General features: G+C 40.2%; 1 protein-coding gene across 2 annotated transcripts in view; it reads right to left on the minus strand.

Moving 5' to 3' along the window:
* Positions 1-2,617: 2,617 nt before the first annotated feature.
* RAB40C (RAB40C, member RAS oncogene family) overlaps positions 2,618-16,477 on the minus strand; it is a 72,336-nt gene continuing 58,476 nt past the window's right edge. For both annotated transcript variants that reach the window (XM_021006785.2, XM_021006784.2), the window contains exons 5-7: positions 9,181-9,258; positions 8,557-8,779; positions 2,618-6,116 (exon numbers count right to left, since the gene is read on the minus strand). In XM_021006785.2, coding sequence (XP_020862444.1) covers positions 5,836-6,116; positions 8,557-8,779; positions 9,181-9,258 — 582 coding nt within the window. In that variant the 3' untranslated portion in view covers positions 2,618-5,835. The remainder of the gene's footprint in view (positions 6,117-8,556; positions 8,780-9,180; positions 9,259-16,477) is intronic.

The raw sequence follows: 16,477 nt of genomic DNA on the forward strand, positions 1-16,477 counted from the left end.
TAGCAGGACAAAGGGCCCGCCAAGAATCTGCCCTTTTCAATCCCTCAGCAGCGTCCTCAGAGGTCTGGGGACTCCAGGGAGTGATTTCCTCTGACATTTAGAGTAAAAAAAAAAAGTCTCAGTGACCCTGGAGCCTGACCTTTTGACCCAAGAGGCAGATCAGAAGTGCTTGGCCTGCTCAGAACAAGAAACAGGGGAAAAATGTCAGTGGCCAGGGAATCGAAGGAGTCATCCCAGTGCTTGCTGCCTCCTTCTCTTAATGAGAAAAGGAAGTCTGGCTCTGGCCCTGGGATCTCAGCTAGCCCAGACAGGCTCCTCGGCCAGTTCTTCACCTGGGCAGCCCAGGCACTGTCCCAGCTGTGCTGGCCTGAGAGGACCCTGTCAAGTGGGCAGTAAACAGTGTCAGTAGCTGGGAGATGAGATGGGAAGCTGTATTCCCTCTAGGGCTGAGCTGAGAAGAGTTTAAGGAGTTGCTGAAGTTTCCTTCCCATCTCTTAACCAGTTCTAGAAAAGCAGGTCAGACAACTCTCTCAGGCAGAAAGTTCAGGGACTAATTCGACTTCTGATTTCTGTATCCACTGCTCTACCCCACTCCCCTTCCTTCTGCCCAGCTTGAGAAAATGTCTGAAAGTATTGGAAGAGTTCTCCCTTGCAGGCACTCTGTAAGGGCACCTCATTTATGGCCTGCCTCCTTTTCCATGCACGGCCTGGAAAGGCATTTGAAGGAGGGTGTTACTATGTGGTATCTAAAAGTAGGAGGCTTTCCCCTTTATTTCTCAGTAGCTACTCAGCAGTCCAGGACAGTCACAGAAGGGAACTCATGGATCACCTCATAAGTCTAACTCTCATTTTACAGAAAAGGAAAACGACGCTCAGAGAGATTTGCGGTCACAAGCTAGTAAGTCCTAAATCCAGGACCAGAACCTAGAACCTGACTTCCAATCCAGCGTTATTTCAACCACGTCATATCAATTTAGCAGGCTGTGCATTCTGAAGGTTTGATATGGGATATACATAAGAGGGAAGAAAGGTGAAGTTAAGGTCCCCACAATTCAGGCAGCTTTCCAAGCAGACATGGGAAATCCCTAGTCTCAAGAAGAGCGTTAGCAATGTGTATATAAAAGGACCAAAGACTTGTATCTCACTTACTCATGAAAACCTCAGTCTCAAGGTTTGGATTCTCCTCTGTATTTGTGCTGGTATAAGCAATAATCCTGGGACTGGGTAGTTTTTCTTTTCTTTGGGAGGGATACAATTCCTACTGACCCCAGGCTCTTGGCTGAAACTTACTCTGATCTCAAGTGCATTACATCTCACCAAATGCCTGGAGATAAAAAAAAAATCCAGGCATGTGATTCATCCAAGGTCTCACATGATGTCAGCAGGACAGCCAACAACACAAATGAGGGATCTTGACCCCCCAGGACCATTGCTCTCAAAAAGCAGACCATCCTGGTTAGCTCTGGCAACCTGGTAAACAGGGGAAACTATGATAATCTTGTGATGTAGCTTGCACTCCAGCATTTTACAGCTGCACATGAGTCATGGAAAACATTTCGCTCCCAAACTCATCTGCTTCAGTTAGCCCGTTTCTGTACTTCACCCCCTGCCCTCCCTGCTAACCCCTACTTGTTCTCTGTTACCATCGACAGGGCAGGAAAACAGGATCTCTCTTCCTGCTGCTCGATGAGCACCTGCATTCACACCAGCCTTTGTTTGGATGGCTCACAGTGATCAGAGATCACAGGGCATTTTCAAAACTACCCCAGGCATCAGCCACTCTGTCCTAGAAGAATGTTTATTTACTCTTTCTTGATCAAATTTCTACCCTTTTTATCTTCCCACTCTGCAGCTGCTATCGGATTTCTGGCACACACATACATCAGTGTTTTCCCCCCACGCAGGAGGGTATGGGAAGAAAAGAATAATTAGAAAAGGGCTTACTAACCTAGAGGAAGAGAAATGTTGGCCTTAGACTAGACAGGCTGGTAGATCGAAAAATCCACTCAACTCCTGTCCGGGCCACACCAAACAATGGGTTCTAGCTAGAGTAACCTGTCCTCTACTTCCCCATTTAATATCTTCCCCTGAAACAAGTGTTTGCATTATTTCTTCAGCTGAAAGCACAGTGAGTCACACAAACAAAACTGGCTAGAGTGCTTGTGGCAGGATCAGAACCTACCCCGAGGACCTCCCAGCTGAAGCCCAAGCGCTAACTTCGGACCCGGGAAAGCTTCAGGGCCCCATAAGCCACAAGAGGACTGGAGGAAAATAAATGTGAGTTTGAATGCTGCAGGGTAAGTAGAGGTCAGGACACTGCCAGAATGGCACATTCAGTGATACGGGACCTAAAAGAGGCCAGGGTGGTAGAGTCTGCATCTGTCAACAAAGCCCTTGAGGTCAATTAAGTGGCCACAAACTAGCTCTAATTCTGTAGCTCTGATGGTGAGACTCAGACGACCACCCAGGGAGAATCAGAGATGGGGGGCCCTACAACTGGCACTCACTGGGAAATCCAAGGATTTTCACTCCCACTGTCTTCAACATGGAGTCAAAAGACTTCAGAGCTACCTAGAGAAAAAGAATCACATCAATTCAAAATAATTTCTGCAAGCTGTTTGGTTGTTTAAAAACAAGGAGACTTTAATTTATATAAAACAAAACATGTATATCACAGCTGAATTACATTTACTGTACAAAGAAATAAAAAGTCAAATAGAACACAGGAATGGTACAAGTGTCAAAACAGCAGCTAAGAATAGTGTTGATATCATAAATGCCAAAATCATTCAATTCTTCAACCCCTTCCTCCCCATGCCAACCCCACTCCCAATCCCCAAGTCAATTGTTTTGTCTGAAACTTCCAAAGAAAATAGATCCCATTTTGGCTAGGTGTCTGTAGGATCTTCCAGGTTTGACTTTTAGCATAGAAAAGCTAGGGAGGTCAGAAATGGGAGAAAGAGGTTATAATGAGCCTAAACTACCATCTCATTTCCCTCTGCTGCTATAAAGGCAAGAAACCCAATCCCTATCCCCACATATCAAACTGCAAATCAGTTAGTGGATGGGTGTTCCCCAAAATCATAGGATGACAATGACTCAGAATTCCCCAAGAGGCAGTGAGAGAATCTGTTCCAGAAAAGTCTCCCCAAGTCCAAAAACAATAACTCCCATGGCTATTCCAATTCATTCATTAGCCCGTGTTTCCCCTCAACATTCAGTTTTGAAGATGATGATTGTCTTCTGCTCCACTGGATTTGATGAGTTGGTGGCTGTGGGTGTCTTAAATACTGGCAGCCTTCATCTCCTGGGAAGGCCCAGTAAGAGACCATTTGCCCATAAATGCTAAGCATATTTTACTCTGCTCGTGAATTGCATGGGTTTCTAAAAAGCAGTGGGACTTGATTTGGGAAATTCCTGTTTGGGATTTGTTATGAAGTCTTTGGAGAAAGGGAGAGATGAAGATGCAACTAAATACACTGAAGGATGTTCCTGGCCAGCTACCACCGGCTGTCCATGGTTGCTGAGGGCAGTCTCCGCTCTTGGAAAGGTAGGAGCAGCTGCTATTTGTGGCCACACCAACACCGAGTTGGGAAGAGGTAGAATACAGCACCGATGTGACTCACGCCCAACACACCTCCCAGGCACAGATGTGGGTGAGACAGAACTCAGTGGGAAAGGCTTGAGCAGTGGGAGGAGTACAAGAATCAATCACAAGCTGAGGGCAGCGAGTGTCAAAATACAATAGCATGGGATTTTTATCACCAGTCTTTTGGTGACTGAGACACACGTTTAGCTCTTAGAAAGCATCTTCAGTGGTCCTCATGGACCAAACAAAAGAAACTACTTTGGGGATGTTAAAAGATAATATTTATCTCCCAAATTCACCTCACAGAATCTAATGAGTTGATGACAAATCTATTAAGTGTTGAAAATGGGTGCTCATGGTTCACAGTGTCTGTAAACCAGCATCCAGGGCTTTGTGTAGACTTCAATACTACTACACTCTCACTGACTTAGGACAGTTTCAGAGGGCTGTTATGCTTATTCTATTTTCTGACTGGCAGCAAAGAAAAGCATGTTTTTTAAGGAAAAGGAGTGATAAAAATATTAGGTTAGTATGCTGAGGCTGTTGGGAAAGTCAAGTCAATCTTATGCATAATTTACAAAGAAGAATGTGTGGCAAGCACATTTACAGTCATGAAGATGGACAGTGTCTACTTCTCTATGTCAGATGGAGTCCAAGAGTCCAGAATCATGGATTCGCTATCTCTGCAAAAGACCAAGGATAAAAGTAGCTCTACTACTCTTGGGTTTCCCTTAATCAAGTATTTAACAATTTGTGAATAGCTTTAGGGTCTTTTCGTTCTGGTAAATGCTGGCACAAATTTCATCTATTAAGCAACAAATGTGAGGACAGCATTGCATTTAAAGAGAGAATGATTTCCACGGCCAGTTTGGAGCAGCACATTTTCCCTAGCTAAAGAACATACTGGGTCATGGGAGTATATGAAGAAAGTGTTAAAATAATAATACACTGGAATAACCTCCAGATTTTTTCTCACTGTGAAACCTTTCAGTTTGGAGGCCTGCTAAAGCTCTCATGCCTTCAGAAGCAGGAAGTGATGTATGACAGGTGAAAACTGAGAGGACAGAGCAGAGCCAATGGAATAGGGAAGTTGTAAGCAGATGAAATCCAAATTGACTCCAGAAGCAAGCCCTGTGCTTCTCTAACTGCACACCTCCCAGCTTCAAGTGACTGTGCTTTTACTCTCTTGCAATGCCCACATTACCCAATACTGTATGACAGAGGTGAGGAGACCCACAGGAGCAAGTTGGTCCAGGTGTGTTCAGCACAGCTACCAAAAAGCAGGCAGAGAATGTGCAAAGCCAAGCCAACTCCCGGTCAGCATTCCTCCCTCTTCCTACTGGTGTCTTCATTTAATCCATAACATTCTTCCTGTTTTCCCATTGGGGTGAAGTGTATTCAAAGAAAGAACATTTCAAGCTTTAACAGTAAATTCCTTATTATCTTTGTGGAAAGAGTACTCAAACATCAAAAATACTTGCTACTGCAAAACACCTGTATCAGTTCATAGCTTTCCTTAAAGTGTTTTCATTTCCCCTTAGCAGATGCACTACTAATGAGTGCAATGCTTTTATCACATGGCTGCATAAAGGTTTCCCTGACTGCTTTTTTAAAAATTTACCCAAAAAAGTGAGATATTATATATACTTCTATATAAATAAGTGAAAAGGGCAGGCAAAGCTTCCTTTAAAATCCTTAACAGCCAGCTCCCCAAGAGCCTTTTTTTTTTGGCAATAGCAGTACTATCCACCGCAAATTTGCCATCCCCCAAACCTTTTCAGTCTTGTTTTTCATATTTTGAATCAAGGACCTCTATAGCACCGGCAATTCATTTATGAGTTTATGGGTTCATGTGGGAGCACAGCTTCCCCTCACCACACCCTATACCTCTCTAGTCTCCACTAATCCGTTCCTTTCGAGACTAGCTAAATTGTTTTCCCTCCCAGCAATCATATTTTTTTTTCCCACCCCCTCTTTGTCTAAGTGAAGAGGAAATCCCAAAGTTTTCTGGGTAGGGTGTAGGGTCCAAGTGTTCCCTGCCAATGACATGGGATCCAGCCAACCCAAGACTCCAAGCACACCATCAAGAACATTCCCTAAGTGAAATACCCTGGCAAGAGAGTAACCAAGGAATAACAGTGGGCTCCATTTTTTTCTTTTTTCTTTTAAGAGAGTTGAATGTGCAAACATTTGTACATGGGTGGGTGGGTGTGGGTGTCTTTACGCTCACTGAGTTCTTCATTTTGCTAAGAGATCTTGCAGTTGCTTCGTGAGCAGTTCTGTGGGGGGCTCTGTGGAGGACGGATGGATTTAGACCTCTTCAGGCTATTGCCTTTGCTGCTGCTCCCACCCCCGCTGCTAGCCAGAGAATACGAGCGTCCATGCATCATCACCGCATTCATTCCATTGGCCATAGAGAAGGATTTCAGGTGACTTTTGATGGTGACAGGCAGTGGAAGCTTGTCAATAAGATGGACTGGGGTACAGGAGACAATTGCTCGACAGCAGAGGTCCTGTAAACTGAACACTGAAGGAAAGCCAAAACAGAAAAGAAGGTAAATTTCTAGCATTCGCAAGGTTACATCTCTGATATGTAGCAAAGATGACCTGTGTTTCCTCTACAGAATTAGCAAATAAGTGATAGAATTATCTCATCAAAGGAAAATAATTTTTGGACACTGAAAATGAAGTTAAAAGACCGTTTAAGTTTAACTAGTTTAATTAGGAGCAGTAGCAAATGTGGAAGCAACAAAGAAAGAACAGAAATGGATAAACAAACACACTATCATAGATGTGGAGCTAGAAGATGCCTTAGAGTTCCACTAGTCAACCCATTTTTACAGATGAGGAAAATGGGGCCCAAGACTGGTTAAATACCTTGCCCAAGTTCACAAGGCAGTTAAGTGGATTTCTAAATTCTTCCCAGTTCTAAAATCTTTGATCATATCACCAAGTGGTAAAGCCAGGAGGTAGGTTCAGGCCCTCTGGCTCTAAATCCAGCTCCTTAATTCCACTGTCTTTTTTGGAGCCAGGACTTGAAGCAAGATTTTCTGAATCTCAGACCAGTGTGCTTTATGCTACAACATGCTGCCAATGGAATATCCCTTCAGCCCACTTACTAAAAGGAAAGTGCTTATGAAAAGCATCAGGACAGCTTCAATTGTCCACTTGATGGCACCCCTCTCCTGTTGGTCTGTCCAACAATAGAAGGGAATAATGAAAATTATTCCTGGTTCTGAGAAGAGCTGAGGACAACATTGAAACATTGCTTTGCTGAAACAAAGGCTTCTTTCTGGACCTGCAGTGTTTTCTTTAAAGCAACAGCTTTCAGTCTTCTTCTCTTACTATTTAGGAACTAATCTATACAAAGAGATGATATACAATAGTGTGGTTTTTTGTTTGTTTGCTTGTTTGTTTGGTTTTTTTTTTTGCACCAAGTCACAATAGGTTCTAAGATCTCTTTTCTAGCCTGAAGAAGTAATTGCTTACTGGAAAAAAATCAACCAAGTATTTTTTCTTGCATAAGATATGATTTTGTAGCAACCTTCAATTCTAAATTAATCAAATATTGTTTAATTTATTTAGCCTAAAGGAAAAAGAAAATCTGTGTGCTGTCACCCAGAGGACAACGGAACTATCTATTGGTGCAAAGCAAAAAAGGACTTCTAGGTTGCAGCCTTCTTACAATTTAGGCGGCCTTTAAGTGGACTGAATATGCCATTCATTATAGGCAGCCCTTGATTTTTAGAGTAACACATTCCTAGAAAGAGAATTGCAAACATAAAACAGATAAGTTTTCCCATAGGAGAAATGTTATATTTGGAGCTTATGCCCCGACCAAAGATTTGGCCATCAAATAGTCATAGGGTTTTTCAAGCTGGATGAAATCTTAGATTATCTAGTTCAACAATCTATTTTTGTAGCTATTTCTGAAGCCCAGAAAGGTTAAGTGATTTTCCTAAGGCCACTCAGGTCTTTCAGACTCCAAATTCCATGTTCTTTTCACTACACCATTCAGATGTTCAAAAATATCACAAAAGCTAAATGTGTAATTATAAACTTTTATAATTTTAGATAATAAAATACATAAATGTACTGTACAAATTGATTATACCCAAGGTGCCAATACATATGTACACTGCATATAAAACTACAACTGTATTAAAAATTTGATCTAAAAAGAACGCACTCATTATAAATACACATCAATCGCTCAACTCTGCTTTCTTAGACATTAGAATGACTTTTAGGGGGCTCCCTTAACACAGGGTGGGGAATAAGGTATGAACTGCAGGGTTTATGTCTCTCAAAAAGGGCAGGGATATCTTCGTTGATGTCTCTTTTTTTTCTTAATAACTTTCCTTGTCTGTAGATACATGTCACTTCAATCAGGTTCATTTAGCCTCTTTTCTTCACTTCAATGCCCCTTTCCTTCCCGCCAATCATCAAATGTAGCTAATGGAGGAAGAGAGAAATTACCAAAAGGCAGCCTGAGGAGTCAATGTAAAAGGGCAGTCATTCTCCTTTCTCTGAGGAAGGTGAAGATACCACACATAAGCCTGTGAATCTCAGAACTGCTTCTTTTTTCAATTTAATGTTTTTTTTTTTTAGGCAATTGGGGTTAAGTGACTTGCCCAGGGTCACACAGCTACAATTTAATGTTTTAAAAACACTTGGCTAAAGTGACCTTTCTATACATTCCTACTATACATGAGAAGCCCTGTGAAGGAACAAGAATGAGTGAAGAGAAGGGATGAAAAATGAAGTATAACTGGCATTAGCACTGAAGTAACAGAGCAAGGCAATTTCACAAAACTAGGTCATTGCCCATATTAAAGAATGTGACAACTTCTCAACCAGAGGTTGCTATAGCTAAGTGGCTTCTCTTGATTCCTAAGGGGAAAGGACTCCCCCATTTTCAACCCTTCTTAGTATGGTTAAACCAAAGTTCCTGAAGCTTTCCTCACCTCTGTTGGGCCTCCAGATCTTCTCCATGCCATGTCGCATGAGAACAATGCGGGACAGTTCTGTGAAGGATTCAATCACATTGAAGTTGCACAGGGGGCTGACCTCAAAGAAAGTCATGCAGTTTTTTTCGGCATAGGAGCGGGCTTGCTCTGTTGGCACCTGCCGCTTGAAGGCCAAGTGGAGCCTATTTCCCACCAGAATTCGGGGAACGCCAGGAGCGTGCTGAAGGAAGAAAACAGAATTCAGACCTGCATCAGGCAAAGAAAGGACTTGGCATGGAGGCTAAGGAAAGGAAGGAGATGGATTTAAGAACAGCTTTACTACTACTGCAAAGCATGGATATTTTTCTGACATTTTCACGTCTAACAGAAATTGACAAAGTTTTTCTTTTCTCTGGTTCTCTGGTTTAGGTGGGCTTAGAAGAGAATAAAATAGATTGACATCTTAACAGGCTATCTAAGCCAGACAACTCCAATCACTGTTCTGCTTCATTAAGACTATGGTCACTGGAGGCCCTTCTCAAGTGTGGCTGTGATAGCAGCAGCATTTTTCCAAATTTACTGTTTTGGAAAAGTCTTGAGTTTTTCCTGATACATTTCTATATTCAAAAAACACACACTTACCTCATCGATTTCCTTTATCCATCGATCTATGCCATCAAAGGACCAGCGGTTTGTGATATCATACACTAAAAGAATTCCCTATAATGGGGGGGGGGAGAGAAAGGAAAGAAGAGAGAAGATTTATAAACTTATAGTCATGGTTAATACATAAAGAAGCATTTATCTTGGTACTTACTCAGATACCTCAGGGAAAAGAGATTCCCATGATCTTTGTACCCAAAAGTAGAACATAGTCAACACTTAATACATGCAATCCAATATTCCTAGTAATTAGGGGCTACATTGCTCAACTGGGTGGAGACCAGGAACCTTATATTTAATAGTAAAAAATAAGACTGCCTATTTGATTACATGTTATATCTCCCTCCCTCCTTGAGTGTGGGATCCATTTCTTGTCTGTCTTCCCAGGGCCTGGCATTGTAGGTACTTAATGCCTCTCTATCTTATGAATTGCTTGGCAAGTTACATAAAATTATGAAAATCCTAAGCTTATTGGAAATTTAAAAGGGTACCTTTTGTAGTCTATGTGAAGTTCTGTTGACTTGGTCTTAATTAATAAAGAAACAAATTCAGGAAATCAAATTTACTGCTTAATATATCAACAGACCAGACTTAGGCAAGTCTGATCTTTTCCAAATTATTTCTTAGATTAAAATGCTTTATAAATGTCATAAATCAATTCATCAATAATCAATCCATCAGCAAGTATTTATTAGGTTACTATGTGACGGGCCCTGTGCTAGATGCTGGGGATAAAAAGAAAGCATTTGCATGCATATATGTTCACCCCCCAAAAAAACCGTTAGAAAAGGAGGGCATTAGCAGTACCTCCATGTTACAGAGGATCCCAAAGTGGGTGATAACATCCTCTGGGGGGCACTGGCCCGATCCAGGGGGGCAATAGTAGCCTTGAGTACAACTGGGGGTGGTAGTTGATGAATAAAAATAAGGGGGCAGTGGAAGCATAAAGAAAGAAGAACATTTTGAAAAACTGTCCACATATGTTTCACATATTGTGTAACAGTTAAAGTTGTAGTGATTATATCATTTTCCAAATAAATACACAAAATGCAAGTCATAACCAATCAGTGGTTAAGTCTACTTGAAAGGTCTTAACAAACAAGTGTTGGCAGGCGAACATGTTGCACATTGTTGGGAAGTCCAACATGCATGGGCAGGATTTCGTGTGATGACTTGTTTACAATATACTATATGGTTATATGATACAATATTGCATCATTAATATTTCAGTACAGGAAAAAACCCAATTTACAACAATTTACAACAAATGATTAAATTTATGATTTGTCATTAAAAAAAACAACATTAAAGGGTTAAAGAAAGCAGATTTCCAGGTGGGTGCTTAGTAATTTTTTTTAAAAGGGGAGGACCTGAGTTCAAATCCAGCCTCAGACCAAACACTTGACACTTACTAGCTGTGTGACCCTGGGCAAGTCACTTAACCCCAATTGCCTAAAAAATAAAATAAAATAAAAAATAAAAAGGGGGGCAGTAGGCCAAATAAGTTTGGGAACCTTTGATATAGAAGGTGGTGCTTGAGTTGTCTTAAAGGAAGCAAGGGATTCTATGACGCAGAAATCAGGAAGGGGTGTATTCCAAGGCATATAGAGACAGCTTGGTGGTAGTAGATAGTATTGGATCTCGAGCGAATAAGATCTGAGTTCAAATCTGTCCTCAGACATTCACTAGCTATGTGACCCTGCGCAATTTACTTAACCTGTTTGCCTCAGGTTCCTCATCTGTAAAACAGGAACAATAATAGCACTTTTCCCCCAAGGTTGCTAAGGATTACAAAAAGTTAGCTAAGCAGCACTGAGGTCCTTTTTTTTTTTTTTAATGCAACTTGGATTGCCAGAGTCATACAGTTGGTAAGTAACTGAAGCTGAATTTGAACTCAGGTCCTCCTGACTCCAAGACTGATGCACTATCCACTGTGCTACCTAGCTGCCCCAGCAGTGAGGTCCTAATTGAGAATCAATTGTATAAATAATTTTGCATCTTCTCCTGATTTTTTTTAAAGTAATTCTAGGTAGGGGAATGTAGATGGATAGGAAGAGAAAGCAAATGAGGGGAGGGGATGAACCAGGGTTAAGATGTCATGGATAGCATAGTGGAATGTCAACGGGGTAAGGGAATTCTATTCTGCTACTGAAGGCAACATTAAAATGGCTTATTATGGGGTCTAGGCTGCATAGGTAAACAAGTGAAGCTAGAAGGGGACTGTTAGGGTAAGGGCAATGGGTAAGGGTCTAGGGTCTAAAATCTAGATGAAGATAAAGAACACATTTGGTTATGAGGAAATGGTAGAGGTGGAAAGAAAGATTTAGGCAGAAAGGTAGAACTCTAACTTTAGTAGTTTGTTAAGAAATTTTGGTTTCCAAGGTACCTTTCTAGCTCTAAATCCTAGAAGGTGAGTGATGATATATTGGTGGGTGCAGAGATGAAGGTCCGAAGAACTAAGAGGATCAAAGAATTTCAAGGTCAAGATGTTCAGTCACTGATGACTACAGTTACCTCCTTTTCACAGATAAAAAAAAAAATTCAGCAATCATATATATAGACCAGTGAATAGCACAGCCAGGAGAGAATTTTTTCCAATTCCTGGTTGTAAGGTATTATAAAACCATACTTCTACTGGGTTTTTTTTTTGTTTGTTTTTTAGGCAGTTGGGGTTAAGTGACTTGCCCAGGGTCACACAGCTAGTAAGTGTCAAGTGTTTGTTCTGAGGGCAGATTTGAACTCAGGTCCACCTGACTTCAGGGCTGGTGCTCTATCCACTGTGCCACCTAGCTGCCCCCCATACTTTTACTGTTTATGGCACAAAGCATAGTACTCTGCATCATCCAAGAACTGCAATGTTTAATCTGGTAGTCTAGTAGTATCTCATAGCTTTTGAATACAAAGGAAAACCAAGATAAGCCCCACATCTCTCAAATTAGAGAACTAATTTAGGAGGTCCCAAATCTGTCAATCGCATATCCACAGAAATATTTCTCAGGAGGGTTAAGCTCAGGAGAAAACCATTACATTTTCCAGAAAGTATCTTTGAAATAGCCCCCCGGAGAGGGCAGAAACTCCTCTTCCCCTCCCCTCCCCTCCCCCCAAAAAACCAACCACCAGCACCACCACCACCAACAAAAACACAAAACCACCACAAGATTAAACTAAGAAAGAAGGACCAATCTGAACTCTTTCTACCTTATTCTCTTCTTAATAATTAGAAAGTCAAACCAATAGTGAAGATTGTATTGTAGAGGTCTAACCTCCTGGGTTCAATTCTATTGCAAGGAAAATTCATAATAGAGGGTCCAGCACCCCAAATCGTACGACCATAAGTTTAACAAAATAAAGCACGTTCCGTAAAATTAAAACAAAACAAAACTGAAAACAAAACCAAATGCAGCAAAAATTATAAAGGAAGAAATCCAAACTTATCAACATCCACATGAAAAAATGTTCCCAATCACTAATAATGGATCTATCAACCCTCTATCAGAAGGTGGGTAGCAAACTTCGTAATTGCTTCTCTAAGTCACAGCTAGTCATTCTACTGAATAGAGTTCTAAAGTTTTTCCAAATTTCTTTGCTTACAGTCTTGGTTACTATATAAATTGTTCTGGTTCCCTGCAATGAGTTTTACATGTTATTTCATTTGTCCTTCAGTTTCCTTGTGAAGTAAGTAGAACAGGCGTTCTCATTTTACAGATGAGAAAAAAAAAACAAGGCTAGGACAACATAAATTATTTGTCTATGGTTACACAGATAGTAAGAGGTATGAGTTGAAAAAAAGTGTTTTTCTGACTTTGAGTCTAGTATGCTCTTTCCACCACTGGCTTTGTCTTCCTATATTCTCAGAGACTGCCTTTGTACCTTGAAGATGAATTACAGCAGAGAGAAGGATTTCTACACTAAACTGAGTTCAGACTATAGCAATACTTCATGATAGTTCTCTGGTTAGGGGAACAACCTCCAAAAAAAATGGAGTAGGAGACGAGAGAGCACAGAAGATCATTAGAAGATTCAGATCATTATATTTTTCTTTCTTTAATTCCAGCTTTACCTGGAACTTTCATTTGTCCAGAAGAGGGAGAAAGAATGTTATTCTTTAGCACCACCATTGCCCTCCTCTAAATAAGGCTTATGTGATATTTTCCTATGGTATTTGCTAGGTTTTTTTTTTCTTACTATTAACTTTTAAATTTATTTAAAACAGAACTCTCAATAGAATGCATTTTTCAAAGTTAATAGCAATAATAAAAATATAAAACTGTATTCACCACCAGTGATCAAAGGGAATTCTAAGAATTATAAAATTTTAAAGCTGGAAGAGGTTACTTAGTCTGACTTTTTCATTTTTACAAATGAGGAAACCGAAGCCTTAGAAGAGAAGGAAGCACTGCTCAGGATCACATAGCAAATTATTGGAAGAATTGGCTGTCTTAGTCCAGAGCTCTTTCCACCATATCATGGGCACTAGTATCATTTAAAGAACACATTTCTATATTAAAAACAGCCAAGATAGATACTCCTTAGAGACAGAGACTACATCTTATACCTCTCCATACCTTCAATTCCTAGAACAAATACTTTGAACATCATAGCTGACATGTGTTTCATGATGATGATGATGTATTTATGGGATAAAGGCTATTTGAGCTCTGCTTATTTTTAGGTTTTGGTCAGCTTAGACTTATGTCAGGTGGGGTACTCTACATGCTTTAATGCTAATTCCAAAATGGGTTAGCACAGCCACTCTGCAAACCAGCTTCAAGTTCTTGGTAGCTTGGTCCACACACTGAACTCTGCCCCCAGGGGCACTCTGGGGATATTTATGCAGAGATGTTCCTGGGTTTTCAAACTAGAAACTTAGAGAATAGGATGTCAGTCACTTCAGGAGCATTTTACTGTGAAGCCTTCCAACAGTTCAGTGGATTAAGATCTGCTACAGGGACTTTTCTGTTATATCCCTTAGAGACCAATTACTCAGAATTTTAGAACTTTGGGATATTTCCACTCTACCATGGTATCATATTCACTTCTCTCTTCCTATGCCCCAAATATCTGAACATTTACACTATGTCTCAGGAATAATTTTCTGTGAAACCAACAGTGCTAACTAGAAAGAGTCATCTATAGTCAGTGAAAACAGATGAACAAGTTCTTCATTATACACAGGTCAAGGAACAACTAGAAGCAGAAAAAGATATACCTTACAATTTTCTCCCATCCTATAATGCTACTTTGAAAACAGAATTCAAGAAATAGAAATCAGAGTAAAAATTCATGTTATTTTTTTTCACAACTCCATTCAATATATATATAGTTTCAAAACTGCCACCTACTTCTCTATTAAAATGGATGGCAAAAGGAGAAAGTGTAGCTCACTACAATCGTTTTCAAAGATGACTTTTTCCTTTTGGAAAAGATAACCTTATACTCCCTTCCACTTAAAATTTCCTCCAAATCCTGGGAAATTCATGTCTAGTCCCTGAGGTCCTGTTAAAATATAAGAGAATGGATATAAATCTACCACTTTAGGTTCTTCTTCTACTCAGTACAGGCTAGCTACATGTACAGGTCACATCTTAAGGCCTATTTAAAACCAGCTGGCTCTACAAACATTATTGCGGGGGGGGGGGGCAGCACAGACCTTTATGGCCCAAACATTGAAGATGCTGGAAAAACAACCACAACTGGATAGCTCCTTCAAGCACCTCTCATATATTCAGCTATATTCTAAAGTCATTTCTATGTTTCTAGTGCCTAACTGCTCACTTCTTAACTGAAGCACTTTATCTGCTTCCCCCTCCCTTCAACAATCTTTTAGATAAACATAAGATCAGGCACGAGAAGATTCCTGGTGGCAAACTTTGCCACAATAATTTGGTGGCTATTTGGTAATGCTAGTTCCTACCTACAACATGTATCTTAATTCTTAAAGCCAAGTATAAATAGTAACAAGCCTCATCTTACAGAACATTAAGGTTCCTAGTGTCATTGAGGTTTTAAGCAGAAATATTTGTAAAAATCACAGGCAAAGAAAAGGTGATAGTTAAAATATATGAATATTAGTCAGAATTTTGCAATAATACATGATGGATAGTCTACGGTTAATAAATTTCCAGAAAAATTTTGTTATAAGAAACCCAAGCACCCTAAAAATATCATTCATCATTTATGTTTTCTTTAATTATGCTCCCATATTTTCAATAACTAATAAGGTATTGTTAAGAATTCCAAAACAGCACACCACCTAAAAAGGAGCATTGTCGGTTCTTTTAATTATTCATTATAATAAGTCTTGGGGAGGTTATTTATTTTTTTTGGTGAGGCAATTAGGGTTAAGTGACTTGCCCAAGGTCACACAACTAGTACGTATCATGCATCTGAGAATGGATTTGAACTCATGTCCTCCTGACTTCAAGGCCAGAGCTCTATCCACTGCACCATCTAGCTGCCTCCAGCAGAGATTATTTTTTTAACCCTTGATCTCTTTTTTCCAATGAACAGGCATTTATTTTCCTTCTCTTTCATCCCCTCCCACCCTCCTCCATTAAAATAACAACAACAACAACAACAACAAAGGAAAAACAAACCCTTGTAACCAATATTCATAGTCAAGAAAAACAAATTTCGGCATTGTCCATGTCTAAAGATATATGTCTCATTCTGCATCTTAAGTTCAGAGAGAACCTTAAACTCCAAATAACTCTTTTCATTCTAGCCAATGGCTGCAGTGGAGGCAGTAGAAATAGCACCATAAAATCCCCCAAAAGATGGGAAGAGCAGCTGAACGAGGGTATATACAGACAGGCCAAAGGAGATAGTCTTTGCTAGAGGCAAGACTATCAGTCATTTTTGTATATCTCCACTCCTCCCACATGAACGGTCCTTTGTAACAAAGGGAAATAAAAATCCGTTAAGCAAAACCAATGGACACACTGACGATTTTTGACAATTTTGACCAAATTTCATACCCACAGTCCCTTTACCTCTCCACTGGAAGAGGTTGGGGTGTAAGGCAACATACTTTTGAGAACGCTGAGACTGATTCTCAAACTAAAAGGGGAGGGAAAAGATACTGAATGTTTAGAAAAGGTCATGGATACCAAATGTTTGGAAAAATTAACTTAGTAATTACTGTTACAGGTAGGTAGTCTTACGTGACTGCTGTTGCTTTACCTCATGATTTGAGGTGCCACTGACATATGAGTTTGTCTGGAGAAGGCCAAGTTCTTAATATGCCTGTTAAAAATTCAACAGTTTTTTTCTATTT

Source organism: Phascolarctos cinereus, unplaced genomic scaffold (assembly GCF_003287225.1).
Source record: "Phascolarctos cinereus isolate Bilbo 61053 unplaced genomic scaffold, phaCin_HiC Scaffold_4;HRSCAF=312, whole genome shotgun sequence".
Taxonomy (NCBI): domain Eukaryota; kingdom Metazoa; phylum Chordata; class Mammalia; order Diprotodontia; family Phascolarctidae; genus Phascolarctos; species Phascolarctos cinereus.